Source organism: Brassica napus, chromosome C8 (assembly GCF_020379485.1).
Source record: "Brassica napus cultivar Da-Ae chromosome C8, Da-Ae, whole genome shotgun sequence".
Lineage (NCBI taxonomy): Eukaryota > Viridiplantae > Streptophyta > Magnoliopsida > Brassicales > Brassicaceae > Brassica > Brassica napus.
In genome coordinates, this window is record NC_063451.1 from 44,148,406 (window position 1) to 44,166,281 (window position 17,876).

The window sequence follows — 17,876 nt, forward strand, 5'->3', positions numbered from 1 at the left end:
TTATTAATACAATTATTAAACATAATATTTTACATATAGATAATAATAAATAAAAACAGAGAAATAAAGATTAGTTAAAAAAAAACAAGAATAACTTGAAAGAAGCATCCGAACTCAGTTGTTGTCTTGACTAGATCCATATTTATGCCATATATTTTGAACCAAATCATCTTTCAGTTGTTGATGCATTTGTCTATCACGAATATTATTTCGAGCTTCCATCATTTCGGTGATATGTGTAGGCATATGTGAAGAAAAATTGAGATCGACATGTGAAGTTCCGGTGTTTTCTCGTTCATTGAACCCTGCAAGATCATATTGAGTGTATCCATCTCGCTCATCTTCGACTATCATATTATGGAGTATGATACATGCTCTCATAATGTTGCCAATTTTGACTCCCAAAACAGCGCCGGATTTTTAACAATGGCAAAACGAGCTTGCAAAACTCCAAAAGCACGCTCCACATCTTTTCGGGCAGCTTCTTGTTTTTTAGCAAATAAAACTGCTTCCGACTCTTGTGGTAAAGGAATAGATTGGATAAAAGTTGCCCATTTCGGATATATACCATCGGTGAGATAGTAAGCCATATGATACTCTCTTCCATTGACAAAGAAAGTTACATTCGGAACTTGACCGTTTATTATGTCATCAAAAACAGGCAAACGATCAAGAACATTGATATCATTTAATGTACCTGGAGGTCCAAAAAACGCATGCCATATCCAGAGATCGAATGAAGCAACCGCCTTCAAAACAATCGTTGGTTTACCTGAACCACGAGAATATTGCCATTTCCAAGCGGTGGGACAATTCTTCCACTCCCAGTGCATACAGTCGATTCTTCCTATCATCCCGGGAAAGCCACGATACTCTCCAAAGTCAAGTAGACGTTGGAGATCAGCCGGTGTCGGTCTTCTTAAGTACTCATCGCCGAACAAATATATTATACCTCCCACAAAATATTCCACACATAACCGAGTTGTTGTTTCACCGAGCCGGAGGTATTCGTCGACAGTATCAGCTGCAGAACCATACGCCAATACACGAATTGCTGCGGTACACTTTTGAAGAGGTGTGAGACTATTCCTTCCGAGAGCATCTGTTTTTTCCCGAAAGTAATGAACTTCATTGGAGAGTCGATAAACGATGTGCATGAACAATCGCTTGTTCATTCTGAAACGTCGTCGGAAGATATTTTCAGGTTACGTTGGAGTTTCACTGAAATAATTATTCCATAAACGAATATGCCCTTCTTCACGATGTCTTTCGATATAAGCTTGTTTTTTTTCTTTTTTTTTCTTCGTTCTTCTTGATTACTGAGAAAAGTTAAATTCTCAAAGGCTTCCTCAAAATGTTGCTCACAGAGCTCTTCAATTCTATTATCAACCGATTCATCAAATGTATTTTCAGAAGAAGAAGCCATATTTTGAAAATATGGCTTTGGTGTTTAAGGATAATATGAAAGAAGATGAGTTTGTTGATATATGGTTGGTGTTTAAAAAATAGAGAGAAGATGAGTTTGTTGATATGTTTGGTGTTTGATCTTTTAAAGAGAAGAAGAGTTTGTTGTTCTTCTCATAGAGAGAAGATGAGTATGTTGAAGAATATAAATAGAGTTTGTGACATACAAAATGCATCAAAACGTTCATAGTCCGTGACATAAAAAAGTTCATAGTCCATGATACATAAAAAGCTCATAGTCCGTGAGCTTCAAAGTCTACAGCGTGCACAGAAACAGACAGAAACAAGTGACAAGACACAACAGAAACAACTTCATGACTCCCGTGACAGAAACAAACAAAACCAGACACAACAGAAACAAACAAGACAAGAGACAGTACAAACAAACAAGACAAGAGACAGTACAAGCTGTCTTCATGAAGTCCGTGAGGATTCTCCTTCCTCTAGCTTGATTCCAGACCTCAAAACCTTGAACTTCTCCTCTCTCAGCTTCTTCTCTTCCTTATGTATCCTTTTCAACATCCTTCTGACCTCAGGTTCTATGTCATCTTCTGATTCCTCCACCCTAATCAAGTAACCAATACTCCTCATGTATTCTTCGCTTGATAACTCCACCATGTCGGCTTCTTCTTCATCTGATATCTCCACTACTTCTACTCCAGCTGGTGTGACATCCGCAACATGAACTTCTTGTGGGAGAGGTGGTATGATTCCTCTTGCTGAGAGGCCACAGACAATCAGTTTTCTTGCTTCCATTTGTGGATGTGTGTTACTTGAACCCCTGAAAAGCAAAAATAAACAGAGAAATTATTTAGACATTGACAGTTTAAAAGAAACAGAGAGATTATTAAACACATTGAATTGCTTCACCGAGTTAAATTAAAACATTGGCAGTTAAATAAAAGCAAGAGAAATTCACATAAACTTATATCACACATCAAGTTTGATAACATTGACAGTTTAAAAGATTACATAGATAACATTTCAGTAATGAGTTTATCCTTAAGCGCCACTTCTAATTCAGTAAGTGGTTCTGTCCTGGAGAGCAAACTGTCAAGCAGTTTGGTCTTGTTAACTTCCTGCTTCAAAGCTAACACCTGTTGCAGATTCTTCCCTTCGTCAACCAGTGACCTTTTACCCTTCGACGTGGCTGCCTTGGCTGCCTTAACACCGACAGGCCTTGTTTCATTCTCTCCATTGACACTGGGCATAGATGATGATGAGTGAAAAGTTTGTTCTTCCCCGACCCTCTTTCGTTTGGAACCAGAGCTTTGCTGAGTACTTCCATAAGTCCCACGCCATTTCTGATCATTCCTAAGCTCCCTCCAGGCATGCTCCAATGCAAATTTCACCTTGTAATCGTTGAAGAAAATTTCATGTGCAGCCTTCAAAACATCATCTTCTCTCTGCCCACTAGTTCTTTGTTTTGTTGCAGCGTCATAGCATCCCACAAACTTGCAGACACCTTCATTTATCTTCCCCTACCTTTGCCTGCACATGTTTTGCTCTCTCTTAGCCAAACCAACGACCTTGGGACTTGCATTATAGTAAGAGGTTATCCTCAATCAAAAGGTTCCAGCCCTCTGTTCATTCCCAATTATTGCGTCCTTGGAGGTGTTCAACCATGCACTGATGAGGACCAGGTCTTAAGCAGTTAACCACTTCGACCTTTGCTTACGGTCCTCACCAATTTCTGCACGTGAACCAGATCCTCCAAGGTCTGGAGAGGGTTGAAAACTCATAAACTGAGTTGGGTTTTCATTGATAGGTGGTTGTTGATTGTTTAGTAAGTGTAAAAAGCTAGAGGATTGGCTTTGATGAGAATTCATAGAGAGAGCAGTTGAGAAGATATGAAGGAGATGATAAGAAAGAGAAGGAGGAATGTGAGTTTATAGAAGGCCGAGAAGGAAGAAAAGGAGGAATGTGCATTCAGATGCATTCATGACAACCAACAAACAAAGAGATTTAATATATATCTACTACATTAATCACAGTAAGCCTTAGCAATTCTAGCTAGCCATCACTTCAATTTATCACACAACCATATCCTTACTCTAACCAACATATTAATTACACTCGATTCAATTCTAACCACAAACTACATCAATTCGGTTCTTCAACGAGATGACAGAGTAACACTAACCTTATTTGTGCAGTGTGCTCCTGTCCTCGATGAACCTTGGAACCTTTAGTCGATCTTCAGCTTGATCCTTGTATCTGACAAGAGAATGAATTTATTACACTTCAACCATTAAACCTAGTTATTACTAACACAACCATAATATTTTACTACCTAAAGCATAGCAAATCAACATTGATCGCAATAAGTCTTAGCAGAAACAAACGTACAAACAAATCATATTTGATCTATCCAATTTTTTAATTAACACAAACCGAATCAAACAGGTCAAAATTTTAAAACTGAGATCATAACAAGTTATAGAAAAATCAATCACATGCGTAATGAAACAAGAGAAGATCCGGTTTACCTTTCGATTTGAGGTGAGCCACCTATGGAAAGCTTCGAGGAGATGACCCACCGAGAGACGGATCCGAAGAGTTCCAACAAACTACATAGAAAACAATCGATCAGACCAATAATATACATGATTAAGACATGCATAATCAAGAGGAACACAACAACCGCTTACCTTTAGAGGAGAACAACCAGGAGACAGAGAGAGAGAGAACCACATAGAAAGAGAGATAGCGACAAAGAGAGACGTCGCCGATAAGAGACACCGAAGGAGACGTCTCTGAGAAGAGCCACCGAAGGAGAGCTCCGTTGCCTCGAGGAGACCCACTGAGAGAGAGAGACAGAGAACCACCGAGAGAGAGAGAGAGACAGAGAACCACCGAGAGAGAGCCAGAGAGAACCACCGAGAGAGAGCGAGAGAGAGACAGGGACGTCGCCGATAAGAGATCACCGGTTGAGACGTCGCCGCCAAGATCCACCGAAGTAGACGGCGAATCGCCTTTCGTCGATAGAGAGACCTTGAGAGAGAGAGAGAGAGAGAGAGAGAGAGAGAGAGAGAGAGAGAGAGAGAGAGAGAGAGAGAGAGAGAGAGAGAGAGAGAGAGAGAATGAGAGAGAGACTTCAACGCGTTTAACGCGTAACCGATCCGAGAGCCTATCCAGAGTTGACGCGTGGCACTAAGAGGCAACCCTTCACAGCCTTTACGCAAGAGGCATGTCCAAGCTTTCCTTTTTTTCTTTTTTTTTCATTTAGTGCTAAGAGGTGTCATTAAAGACACCGATAAGGATGCTCTGACACCCCTAATCTAGGTTCAACTCCTATTCTGCTCTTTCTTTTTACATCTTTTATCTGAATCTAAGAGCATATTTAACCATAAGAACCCATTAGAGTTTTTTTTTCTCTTTTTTGTCTGATTTAAAAATTAAAAATTAATCAATCGCGAGCCACCACGTGTTAGTGGGGCCCGCGAACAGTACAAAAACTACACCAAACTTGCCTCTTGGAGAAGAAGAGGAAGAGATGGGTTTTAGTTTTTTGTGGAGACCACACCCCTTAAGAACCCCTTGAAAACCAGGGTTAAAGGTGTTCTGAGCACCTCCAATGGGGGGTTCTACCCAATGAGTTCTAAAAATTCATATGTGTATAAATATATGTTGTATATGTGTATGTATGTGTGGGGTCCATTATTTTGTGGAGAATCCCACTTTTAAGGTTCTAAGGCCATGATTAACCTGGGGTTCTTAGAGTGGGGTTCTTAGCGGAAGTCAAGAAAAAAACTTTAAGAACCGGTTCTTAGCCTTTTTAGTTAAAAGTTAAGAAACAGTTTCTTAAATTCCGCTAAAAACCTCATCCTAAGAACCCCGGGTTAATCATGCTCTAAAAGCTTTGTTTTAAGAACCTTAAAGGTGAGGTTCTCCACAAAATAATGGACTTCACATCTACATACACATATACAACATATACTTATACACATGAATTTTTTGACCCACATTACAAAGAAATTTGGACCCACTATCGAATATCGATGCAACCCCAAGTTTATATCAATCCCACAACTTCAAGGAAGCCATTGTGCGCCTTCCATTGGATTCCTCCAAGGTGCGCCTTCCAGTGGATCAGACCATGAAAAGAAGCTGTAAACGAAGCTTTAAATAGAGCCATGAACTAGTTTGCGGAGCAGAATATCAAAGATGACAAGAAAACATGTCCGCCCTGAGCCCATTCGAACCAAGCATGCGGTCCTTTAGTATTTGTATAACCAAAATCAGACCCAGTTTTCAATATGTAACTTTAGTGTACTCTCTGTGAATCATTAAGAAGGGATTTGAACCGTACTAATCTCGGTTTTGAGACTTCTAGTTTACAAATGGTTACTCCTTTCCCATTTTTTTTGTTTATAGTTATGATTGCTTTGAAGATGTATTCCTAATTACTAGTTCGTGAAATGCTACATGAACTAGTATAAGACGTAGTACAAGAATTTGAGCTGTGAAATTGCTAAATTCCCCTAATGTGATAGTGTGTGTAAGTTGAGCTTAGAAAAAAATATGTTTGAAGACAACTAGACGTTTTCATCATGCAAAAACAACCTATTAGTCTTGCTGTTTCCTACACAAAGACTCAGAACCGGTTCTACGGGGGATCATGTACACCAGAATCAACTCTCATTCCCACATTGGACAAAATTTTATCCTTGCACCCCAAGTTCTGGATGTTCCAATGACTATAATTTGTCCATCGCTCATCGGCCATCGTTCACGACCAATATATTAAGACATTTTTCTCAAAAGAAAAAATATCATGACTTATTCAAGTTCAGCAACAACTTCATCACCTATACCTTTCATAATCTTCATCACGTAGCACATCATTCTTTGTAAAAACGAAAAACTATTTTATAATGCTTGCGGGAATTTTTTTCTGAAAAAGTATTGGCTCGAGTGTTGCGAGACGAGCTACCATCAAGATCGTAAAAACAGAAAGCTTATCTATGATTTTAAGGACACTACAAAAGAAAAAGCATAAAACTCCCGACGGCCATATCCGTCTGTCTTCTCCGACAGACTCATGAAGAACATGTTTCGTCAGATTATCTCGTTGAGAGGAAAAAATTGTAGGAATGCCGACGGTAAGTCCTTTCTCACTATTTTACCATTGGAGTGGCAAAAGCATATATGGAGCGCCAAGACCATCCCCAAGATCAGAGAATTCCTTTGGCGAATCGTAAAGAAAGCAATTCCAGTGAGCGAGAATCTTAGTAAACGTGGAGTTCCTCCCTTCAACTGTAAGAGATGCGGAGCACATGAGGACGACCTCCATGTTTTTCTTACTTGCCCTTTTGCAGAGGAGGTCTGGAACCTGCTACCGGTGCGCATCAGACCGGCCGCCTCGCTGCTGTCAATGGCGGAACTCATTAAAGCAGGATCAACTTATACCCCTCTTCCACCATCTGGCCTCTCTGATCCTATGTGGCCTTGGGTGTTGTGGAATCTGTGGAAGTCCCGGAACCAGCTAATGTTTGAAAACAGAGGGTTCTCGGCGCAGGAGACAGCTTTAAAGTGTATTCTGGATGCGAAGGAGTGGTCCTCAGCGCAAGACCATCGGGATCGGAGACCTCTGGCGCCCCCCTTGGGACCGCCTTCTGCCCCCTCTACTTGTCGCTCTGTTCCCCCACCGTCTTTCCCACTTGATGTGCTTGCGTGTAAAGTTGATGCAGCGTGGGACAGTTCTTCCGGTGGCTGTGGAATTGGAGGTATCTTCTCAGGAAATAACCTCAAGCGCATTCCGAACCTGAGCGAGTCTCGCTCCCATGTATCTTCAGCCCTTATGGCAGAGGCCATAGCTGTTCGCCTTGCGGTTGTTACAGCCGTCTACTCAAACGTCCGATCCCTGGCCGTTCTAACCGATTCGCTCTCCCTCGTCACACTACTGAAGAAGGAAGCCACTCAACCTGAATTGTTCGGTATCATGTTTGATATTTATCATGCTTTGTCGTACTTTGATCGGATTTCCTTTCACTTTATCTCTAGGACTTTTAATGGTGAGGCTGATTTGGTGGCAAAATCTGCTCTCACTCTGTTTTCTGTAAACTCCTCTGTTGGAGGATAACTCTTTTGTTTGAATGAAAGAATGCATTGTTGTTTGACCAAAAAAAAAAAAATATGTTTGTTAGTTTTTGAAAATATGAATTATGTGACAAGCCAATAGCACTAGATTTGAAAACAAAATTTTAAATAAATAACACTACGTTATAAAAACTGTAGAGTAAATTTCAAAACCTATTCAATAGCCACTTATAAAAACGGGTACAAACGTCCATAAAATAGGAAGAATAGTGGCTACCAAAAAAAAAACTATATCTTTGCAATTTGAGATTGCAAAACCAAACAAAAAGCTAACAAACAATGAACCGATCAAGCCATGGAGGAGATTACCACCAGTACATAACCAGTACATATAACCGATATAAATTGCCGGTACAGCAACTACACGCGGAATTTCTTGGAGCTGTCTTCCTTGTGATCTAGTGTCTTATTGGGAATGCTATTTGAAGACATTGTTGTCTCTTTAACGGTTAATGGGAGTGTGCATACGCTCAATGATCTTATTCACAGCATCACGGGACATCACAAGCGTGTCGTGAAGCAAAATGCTGTAAACGTTAAGCCCCTGCAAAGCATCGCATAAACAAGATTCAAGATTCGCTAGCCGGTTTATCAAGTAAAAACCACCGACGGGTATTAATATGTAACTCACTATTGATGGGAGTATGTTGACGTAGTGGAGATTCTGGGTGGCTAGCTTCAGCTTCTCATCGATAGGCCCACCTTCTACAACGAGTACTTTCTTCGTGTTCTCCATTTGATTGTAATAGTTCACAATGTTCTTCGTTTTATGCGTTGGCAATGCCATTTCATCAAACACCAGGAGCTGCGTAGTTCTCGCAAAACATTAGCGGATACAAGCTGACAAGTAATAACGAAAATCAGGAGCTTACTTTTCCTTCTGCGGCTCGAGCTGAGAGTGCTATCTTCAGACCAAGCCTTCGGACCTGCTTATTCATCTTTATCGCATGGCTTCTTGGTTTGGGCCCATGCATCACACAACCACCTCGGAACTAAGCGGTTTCAGTAAAAAAGTCCATCAGAGAAGAACAGTTTTGAAATTTACCTGGGGGCCACGCAGTGTACCATGTCTAGCTCGGCCTGTACCCTTCTGGTTCCATGGCTTTCTACCAGTTCCGCTAACCTCACTTATTGTTTTGGTCGAGTGAGTTCCCTAAACATCCATCCACCAAATGAGTCACACTTATTGACTGTTTTACTTATATGACTAATTAGGACATTGTGATTTGTGAGATAATCAACTAGAGTTTTACCTGCTGGCGTTTGGAAAGCTGCCATCTCACGACGTGGTGAATGATATCTTTCCTAATTGGAACATCAAAGACATCACCAGCTAAAACCATGAAACCTTTGTCTTCGTTCTGAAAATTTGTGACCGGAATAACCAAGTCTTGATATTGTCCTCCGGAAAGCATCAATACGAGACCAGATTAATAAGGAAAACATCATTGTATCATGACTGAAGCGCAATCAGAAAGAAGTGAGCACCTAACACGCACGCGCAGAACATTGCTAATCAAAATCTATGCATACTCAGCCAAAGTATGTACATATATATATTCAAACGGTAGTTGGATGAATGTTAATAACAGCATACCTATGGTTCGGTCTGGTGTAATGACCGTCTTCTTGGCAAGTAAATCATAAGGAAATTTCGGTTGGAAACCAAACTTATTCCACACTGCATTTGATAGATAACACAAAAAATAATGAAATCAACATCTCGAAAATAATGAAAAATTAAAAAAAAAAAAAAAAAGGGAACTCAGTGATGTAAGTAAACACAAACCTTGAGATCACAAGGAAGAGAGCTTAAACCATTTCCAGATGCTGAAAAGGATCCAAAAGTGCGGACAAATCTTCTTGAGATTGAAGCAGCAGCCATATCTTTCGAGAAGAAACCCCTAACTGCTCATCTACGATTCCAAATCCAATTTCTCAATCTAGTCGATAAACGCAAAAACCAGAATCTCATGAGTAGATAATACGAGTACATCCTCTTCCAAATTTTCTCGAGAAACTCGAAATGTAAATACACTGAGATAAGAAGAAAACTAACCTGTTACACGAGCGGCGATGATTGACGGTGAAGAAGAAGAACGGCTACCAGTAACTATCAAGGTTTTAGTAAGAGTGTGGTTTTCGAAACGGGCTAGGTTTACGGTACATGTGATTTGGGTCGGGTCGGATCTATTTATTGGGCCATCAACTTAGATGAAAACTGCAAGGGCCCATAAGGCCATGTTGTATATGGTTTGTTATGTCTCATTTGTCAGTTTATATTTGCTCTATGTTTCATGAGACAGTAAGGACATTTTGACTGTGTGGTGTAAATAGTTGAATGAACATGCACTGCAGAACCATATAACTTTCAAGTACTCTACATGCCAACTTTTGGACTATCCAACACTTTATTCTAGAGTGGATAACAATACACAGAGGAGAACGATGATATAATTCTATTAAGAATGTGTATATTGATTATAGATCCCACGGCAAATCATCTGCTAATTAAAAACTAAACGTATGGAAACTTAGTGGCTTACATGTTTTCTAACAATAGTACTAGTATACTACTACTTTTTAAATTATATTTTAAGAGAAGTATACTACTATTTACTCGGAAATCCTACAAAATAATTCCGACAGGTGTGTCTGGTTATTTACACAAAGATATGATCAAACAAATGTGTATCACTAAGTTTTGCCTGTGTTCTGTAATATATATGTATACTACTCAAAAATCAAATAAATCCAATTTAATAAATGTATATCACCATTGGCCAAAACGTTCTTCATAATCAATCCACAATGTATGTACAACAAAGTCATAAACACCAAGCATTTAGTCTAATCTTATTCAGCACGCTTAATTATCTCTGTAAAAATAACTTCAAACTGTCAACGACCTTTAAAAGAAAACTAAACGTTAAGATCTTGTCCTGTCGTTTTTAGTTCATTCTTTTTCTCTCTGTTAACAAACCACTGTGCTGTTTTTCTAGCAATCGGCAACCACATCCTTCGTCTTCTTTCCTCCATCGCAGCAATCACATCACTTCTCGATGTGGAAGCTGTAGAAGCGTCCAAACCGCTGTTGCTTCCACCAACCGCGTTTTCTCTAGCCGCTGTAGTAACAACGCTGAGTCTAGGAACAGCCGTGATCTCAGAAACCGATCTTCTAGTAGAATCTTTGTTATCAACCATTTTCTTCATATCAATCTCTTCCTTGTCACGCAAGTCACCTCTCTGCACTCGATCAATGGACGAGAATCTGTCGCTTGACGTCGAACTCAACATGTTCGATGTCAAAAAGGTCAAATCAGCTGGAGTCACATTACTCCAACGGTTCTTAAACACAGCATCTGAAACAACAATCCTGTGATTGAACTTGTGCAGACATTTCTCGTTACCTTGTTCCACAAGCGACAACGAGTTATCGTTTTTACCAAAGTTGAGTATCTTCCGGAAGCTGCTGTATCTCGAAGACCCGTCTCTGATTCCTTCTTCGCGTTCGACGTAAACCTCCATGCTCGATTCTTCCTCTCTAGACTCAGATAACTGACTCATGATTCTCATACTATTGTTACTACCACCACCAAAAACAGAGAGCTCGTCCTCAATGGAGACTCTGTTTCTACACAAAGGACACGTAGCGTGCTGCTCAAGCCACTCATCAATACACTCAATATGAAAAGCGTGTTTGCATTTAGGCAGAAGCCTAAGTATCTCAACATCTTCGAATTTAGACAAACAAACAGAACATTCGAGACCTTGTTTCGATCCTTTCAAAGCAGAGAATCTGAAAAAGGGAAGAGACTCGATTGCTGTTTTGTCGAGACCTGATAATCGAGAAGATTGGCTGAAGAGTCCTTGCCATAGACGATCTAGTCGTCGTATCTCTCCGTCTTCGTAGGTCTCCGATCTGAGATCGTTGTGGAAGCATTTGGCGTAGATGAGGAGAACGAAGGTGAGTGTGAAGACGATGGAGAACACTCCCGTGATGATGGCTAAACTTGGCTGAAAGAGGCCGTTGGCTGCGTACAGAAAAGGAGGAGGAGGAGGAGATTGAGCAGAGACATAATCTAAGAAGAAGAAGATGGAGAAGAAGAGCGTGGAGATTGCTTTTGGTGGATTCATCGTTTGAGAACTCAAAAGTCGTTTTCTTGAAGTTTTGGTTTTATTCAATCTACAAATTGAGAGAGAGAGAGAGAGATAATGACAAACATGTTTTGATTTAGACCCAATTATTAATCTATTATCAACGTGACATCACTATTGATGTCATTGAGGCATGAATTATACGGTGGTATTCATTAAAAGGTAAAGAATATGTGTAATAAGTTAAAATGTGATATACTATATGTTACTTATATGATATCTCTGAAAAGTTTGTTTTATTGGTTGTTGTTCTGTTCCGGTATGTTTACCCATATCACCTCAAGTCTGAATAATAAATTTCGTTCGTTGTAAGAAAAAAAATGTCTCTCAAAAGCATTGGTTCTGGCCGGTGATTAAGTATTAACCCATGTTCTAGGCGGCCGCCTAAATGACCGCCTAGCCGTCTAAGCGGCCGTCTAATCTATTTTTTTTTAATAATATTTTTATTTGTTTATTTGATTTAAAATTTTATAAATATCATTTATATTCATAATTTTAATGAAAATTACACTATATTAAGTTTATATATTCTATTTGTGTGTTTTATACAATCTTAAACATGAAAATGTATTAATGTTATACACAATTAAAAATTAAAATGTTCTATAACATAGTAAACCATCTAAAAATTCTGCCCCGCATAATTTCTGATTAATCCTCGATTTTCTCTTTAGGCGCTAGGCCCAACCTAACCGTCCGACTAGCGCCTAGCGCGTTCCCGGACAGGGGTATTAACTAAAGAATTATTATTAACACAAAAAAGCACAAGACTAATTAAGGAATTGTTGGAATACAAGTGAAGGTGAATGAATATGAACTTTATATATGGATATTTGTGAAAATAAATGTCTAGACATTTGACTTGTGGAGAAAATAATCTGTTTATGTAAATTACCACATATTTTTTACTCCTTAAAGTTAAGATTTTAGTTGTCAAATCACCCAAAATTTTATTTTTCTATTTTAAATCTATTACTCATAGAAAAAAAATCTAAATTAATTGTTGACTTTGGGGATTGGGCAAAAAAGCCAACCGAACAAACCAACCAAACCGATCCAGCCAATTCCAAAGTTTATGTCTCAACCATTTGGTTAAACCTTTTATCAACCCAAATAATTCAGTTTGGTTTGATTTTAAACCAAACTGAAATGTTAATAGTTTGTTTATGTTATGTAAGAAATATTAGTATACATCATATTAGATACTAACTGGTATATATGAGTTAAAGGTCTATAAAATATGTTTCACTACTTTGTGTGAATTTCTATTTAGATAACGATTTGATTATACGTTCTTTTTTTAATCAATGAATTGGCTGAAAATGATTAAAAACGAAGAATTAAAAGAAAATAATGGTTCATAAAAAAGAAACAACCAAAAAAAATAAAGAAATATGAATCTCAAACACTATTATCAAAACCTAAAAGCTACCTATGATATTTATATTAGGTTCGAAGATAATATATAAAATTATTAGATTATATCTTCTACATTTTATTGTGATGTTTGGCTTTACGTTTAAATATGAAAAAATTAGTGTCAAATAATGATTTGTTTTATAAATTATATTTTTGTAACCGAACTAGAACAAAACTAAAAACCAACTCGGCTGAACTGAACAAAGACAAACAAAATCAAACCGAACACAAATCAAACCAAACTAATTTGGGTTGACTTTTGTTAAAGCTTTCGTAGACTCAAACAAACCAAACCAAACCAAATCCATATTTAAGCCGAAAGGCCCAACCCTAGTTCACTCGAATATAATGCAAGTATTTACTATTTATGTCTTTTATTTCTAAATATCTAAAACTAGGTAGTTTCCTGCGGTAAAAAAATTAAACAGATAAATATGAATTATATTTTAAAATAAAATTTTATTAATATTTTAAATTTTCTTTTTCATATCAATATTTTAATATAAATTTGATTTAATTAAACATAAAAATATATTTAAAAATATGCATGTATATATTTGAAATTATAATCTTAGATAGATTTTTCTATCTATTTATTTTAATTAAATATATTAAATAAATTTGTAAAAGTTACATACCAAAAATTAAAATTAAAAAATATTTATAAAAAATTTAGATATATAAGAAAATAATGATTTTACGATTAAATTTTTATAATTTTCTAAAAAAATTGTATACATTTTTGAAAATTTAAGTAATAAAATTGTATAATTTAAAAATATATAATTAAATTATATTTCGAAATTTATAATGCTATATTTGAATATATTTATTTCAATGATGATTTATGAGTTATTCCCATATTCTAAAAAAAATTTCCAAAAATATAAATTGATATTAAATGTAATATATGAGTTATTACCTTATTTTAAAAAATTACCAAAAATATAAATTAACATTAAATGCAATTGTCCATGTCATATTAAGCTATAAGGCATGTCATTAATTTGAGTAGTCATGTCATATTTGTTTTGTGAAATTGATTGTAGAAAGGACATGTGGCAAAATCACTTCGCAAATATTGGATATATTTCCCTCAAAGTTACACTACACCTTTCTGATAATGATGACCCGACCACATTATACACTAACATTTGGAAGTAGTTTAGCTAGTTCATCTACTTTCATGTTCCATGAGGCATCACTTCTCTATAATGTTCATCAGTGTTCTCTGGCATCAGCTCAGTAACATATTTAAGTGATGGAAAATGCTCTTACAGTTTCAAATTCCTTCAAATATGATGAATACAATTACACCAAGAAAAAAAATTAATTTGACGTCTAACAAACAAAATAACAAAACATTGATGAAAAAACATAGTTTTGAAACATGATATCATCATGATCAGGAACATCTCTGTCTAGACACAAAATGATATTCATAGCTGAGATAAAATTGTACTCACAATATTCTTCCAGCCATAAACTTCAAGCAGACGCGCACACACAGACGCTCAATACATATACATAGCTGCGATAAAATAACCACAATATTCTTCCAGGCATAAACTTAAAGGGCGCACACACAGACAAAGCTCTATATGGATACCAACGCCTTCATGTAGGTGGTGGAAGAGATGAAGTATCAGCGAGATGGTCTTGATGTATGGCTTGTGGTGGCTGGATGCATTTTAGATGGACTACATGGATCACAAGCATAACCTACTTCCATGTTTCCGCCCAATACACAAACACTGCTACAAGGTTCTGTGAGTGGTCTAGGAAATAAAGTGAGAGGATTTTCATGGCTCCCTGAATTTATAATCGTAAAGGGAGGATCTTGCCACATGCACTCAGCTCCTAGACTAAAATCACAATCAAGACAACGGAAAAACATTAAACCAAGCACGTTTCCACACCAATGGCATGCGTTGTTGGTTTCAAAAACAGCATTCTCGTCAAGCATGGGCGTTGACGTGGTCTCAAGAGCCGTTAAGAAACTGGCCATTTCGGTCGCACCGTATTTGAATGATTCCATTCTGGTTTCCGAAAACCGAATGGTCATGTAGATTGGGTGGTGGGGGTGATAAGGATGTCGCGTACCTTGTGGGAACATGTAACAGTCTTCGTGGAACACGAGCTTGCAGATCTCACAGTAGTAATGAATGTTATTCCAGTCATAGTCCTCATCATTCTCATTTACAGGGCCGCATCTAAAGCATAGTGAAGGACGAGGGTTGTCTCGGCGGCAAAGGGTGTGACGATGAGCAGGATCAGAGAGACGGCATCTTGGCGCGACCTCTTCTCCTTTTCACCATTCATTTTGTTGCAAATAAGAGTCTTTTGAGTTTTGCAATGCTAAAACAACCACCACTATCTCTATATTATTTATAAATTTTGTTGGGTTATACAACCTACAACCTAGTGTAGATATTAGATCACGTCTTGGGTTGTTAATGATTGAATGAGTCTCCAAGTTTCTGTCAAATGCAGATTATTTTTTTCAGCAATTGGTTGATTAAATACTCTAATGTGAAAACTATACATATATTTCTAATAATTGAATAATCCCTCACAATTTTTTTTCGTGATACGTTTACTTTTAACAATAAAAAAATAAATACACAATTGTTTCTAATTATTACAATGAAAAATATGCGTGTTAAACTGGCAATAACATCTAAGCAAAATACATGTTTAAAATGTTCAGGTATAAAATCAACATCGCTAACAAACATACTTTTGAACATCAATAGAGAAAATCAGAAATACAATAATAGAGAAAAGTTCATAGAATACAATAATACAGAAAAGTTCATAGCAAAAAAAAAAGCAACTTAACTTGTTCGAAATATATAAATTGTTATGTCAACAAATGTTTTAACAAGCTAACAAAATAGTGGCAACTGGCAAGTAAGTTTTATAATGAATTGTATAACTATATACTATGCAAATTGTCAACGGTTTCCAAAAAGATTGTATTATAACAAAAAGCTTGTTTGTAGTATAACATATACAGATATACCGTCTTATACTACTTGTCAACGGTTTTCCAATTTGAATTGATCGGGATGACGGTGCTCCCAACTTATATTACTATTCGCTCCAATTACTTAATACTTTTTAACAGGAGAGCATCTTTGACGCAGGTAAAAATGGAGGATTTTTCAACTGTATATAGACCCCACTGACACGTAGATCCCACGTAAAAAAAGAAACGGTTGTTTCAGTTACTAAATTAAGAGGCGGTTCAGCTTGGTTTTTTTACTGTTTGTGGATCCTACTGAGGTGATGATTGTTTCATTAGTTTTTAGTTTTAGCTTTTGGTTTTTAGATTTTAGCTTTTGGTTTTTAGATTTTGGTTTTTGGTTTTCAACTTTTAGTTTTTGGTTTTTAGATTTAGATTTTGGTTTTTGGATTTGCTGTATTTTTTAAAAATTTTCAAAAATTAACTAATACATTACTTTAAAATAATATAATAAAATAGAAATAAATATTTAGATTTTACAATTGAAATTTATCAAAATACTGTGATTATTATTTTAAAATAAAATACAATAACATATTTTAATTATTATATATTTATAAAAAATATATTATAGTAAAATATAAATCATAATATATATATAAAATTACACAAAAATAAAAATATTAAATTTTGAAACTACTTAGAAATTTTTCTTATATAAATTATTTTTAATTTTTAAAGCTTGAATAGAAATAGTTTTTCTTATATAAATATTATAAATGATACAAAAATAAAAATACATAAAATTTTGAAACTAATTATATATTTTCTTATATAAATTATTTATATTTTCTTAAAGTTGAATGGCAATTTTTATAATTCAGGATTATACAATATATTTTATTAATAAAACATATTATGTTTTTATAATTTTTTGTTATTTTTAATGTGACTAATAATTATTAAAATTATTCAATTGTTTTATTTAGAGAAACTAATAACTAAGTTTTAAAATTAAATAATATTATTTATAAAATATATAAATTTATTTACAGATATGAAACACAAATTAAAATATTTCACATTATTGTTTAAATGATATCTAATGTACAAAATATTTTATGATAATTTTAATTTTTATTAAAATATTATTTATTAATTATTAAGTAATTATAATGTAGTAGTTTCTTCAAAAAAAATCAAAATTCGTTTTTCTTCATAAAAGTTCACAAAAGTTGGTTTTTGGTTTTTCTTCATGAATTGGTTAAACTTTTCAAAAACTAGTTTCCCTAAATTTTAGGGAATCTATTTATTGAAAATCTTGATTGGCAACTCAAATGGTTTTTATAAAAACAAAAACTAAAACCAAAAACTTGATTGGATGAAAAATGGTTTCTACAAAAGCAAAAACCAAAAACTAAAGCAAAAACCACAAACAATCAACCTGACACGTAGCAGTCCACAATTATTTCTTTTTAATTTTTTTTTTTTAATCAGACAAAAAAAATAAAAACCTCCAAATGGGTTCATACGGTAAAGATGCTTTTATCATTTACAAACCCTTTCTCAACAAGAAAAAAACTTATCATCTTAATGTAAATCATGAAAATATGATGACTCAACAAAATGATCGTCAATGAATTTAATTTTAAAACGCTATGTAAGTCCTTTTTATGTTTTCTTTTTAAAAAGGGTAAGTTATTAGTTATTACTGATTATTAATGAGTAGATCATACAAGAGGGCTAGTTAGTTTTTTTTATTTTA

The 17,876-nt window shown here is 35.8% G+C and overlaps 1 protein-coding gene and 1 pseudogene across 1 annotated transcript; both read right to left on the reverse strand.

The window, feature by feature from the left end:
* Positions 1–7,706: 7,706 nt before the first annotated feature.
* Positions 7,707–9,707, reverse strand: LOC106368932 (annotated as a pseudogene).
* Positions 9,708–10,345: 638 nt separating this feature from the next.
* Positions 10,346–13,514, reverse strand: LOC106405200 (putative RING-H2 finger protein ATL12). The gene has a single exon (XM_013845784.3). It carries the CDS (start codon positions 11,701–11,703, stop codon positions 10,489–10,491), a length of 1,215 nt encoding a protein of 404 aa, XP_013701238.1. The 5' UTR covers positions 11,704–13,514; the 3' UTR covers positions 10,346–10,488.
* Between the last annotated feature and the right edge of the window lie 4,362 nt (positions 13,515–17,876).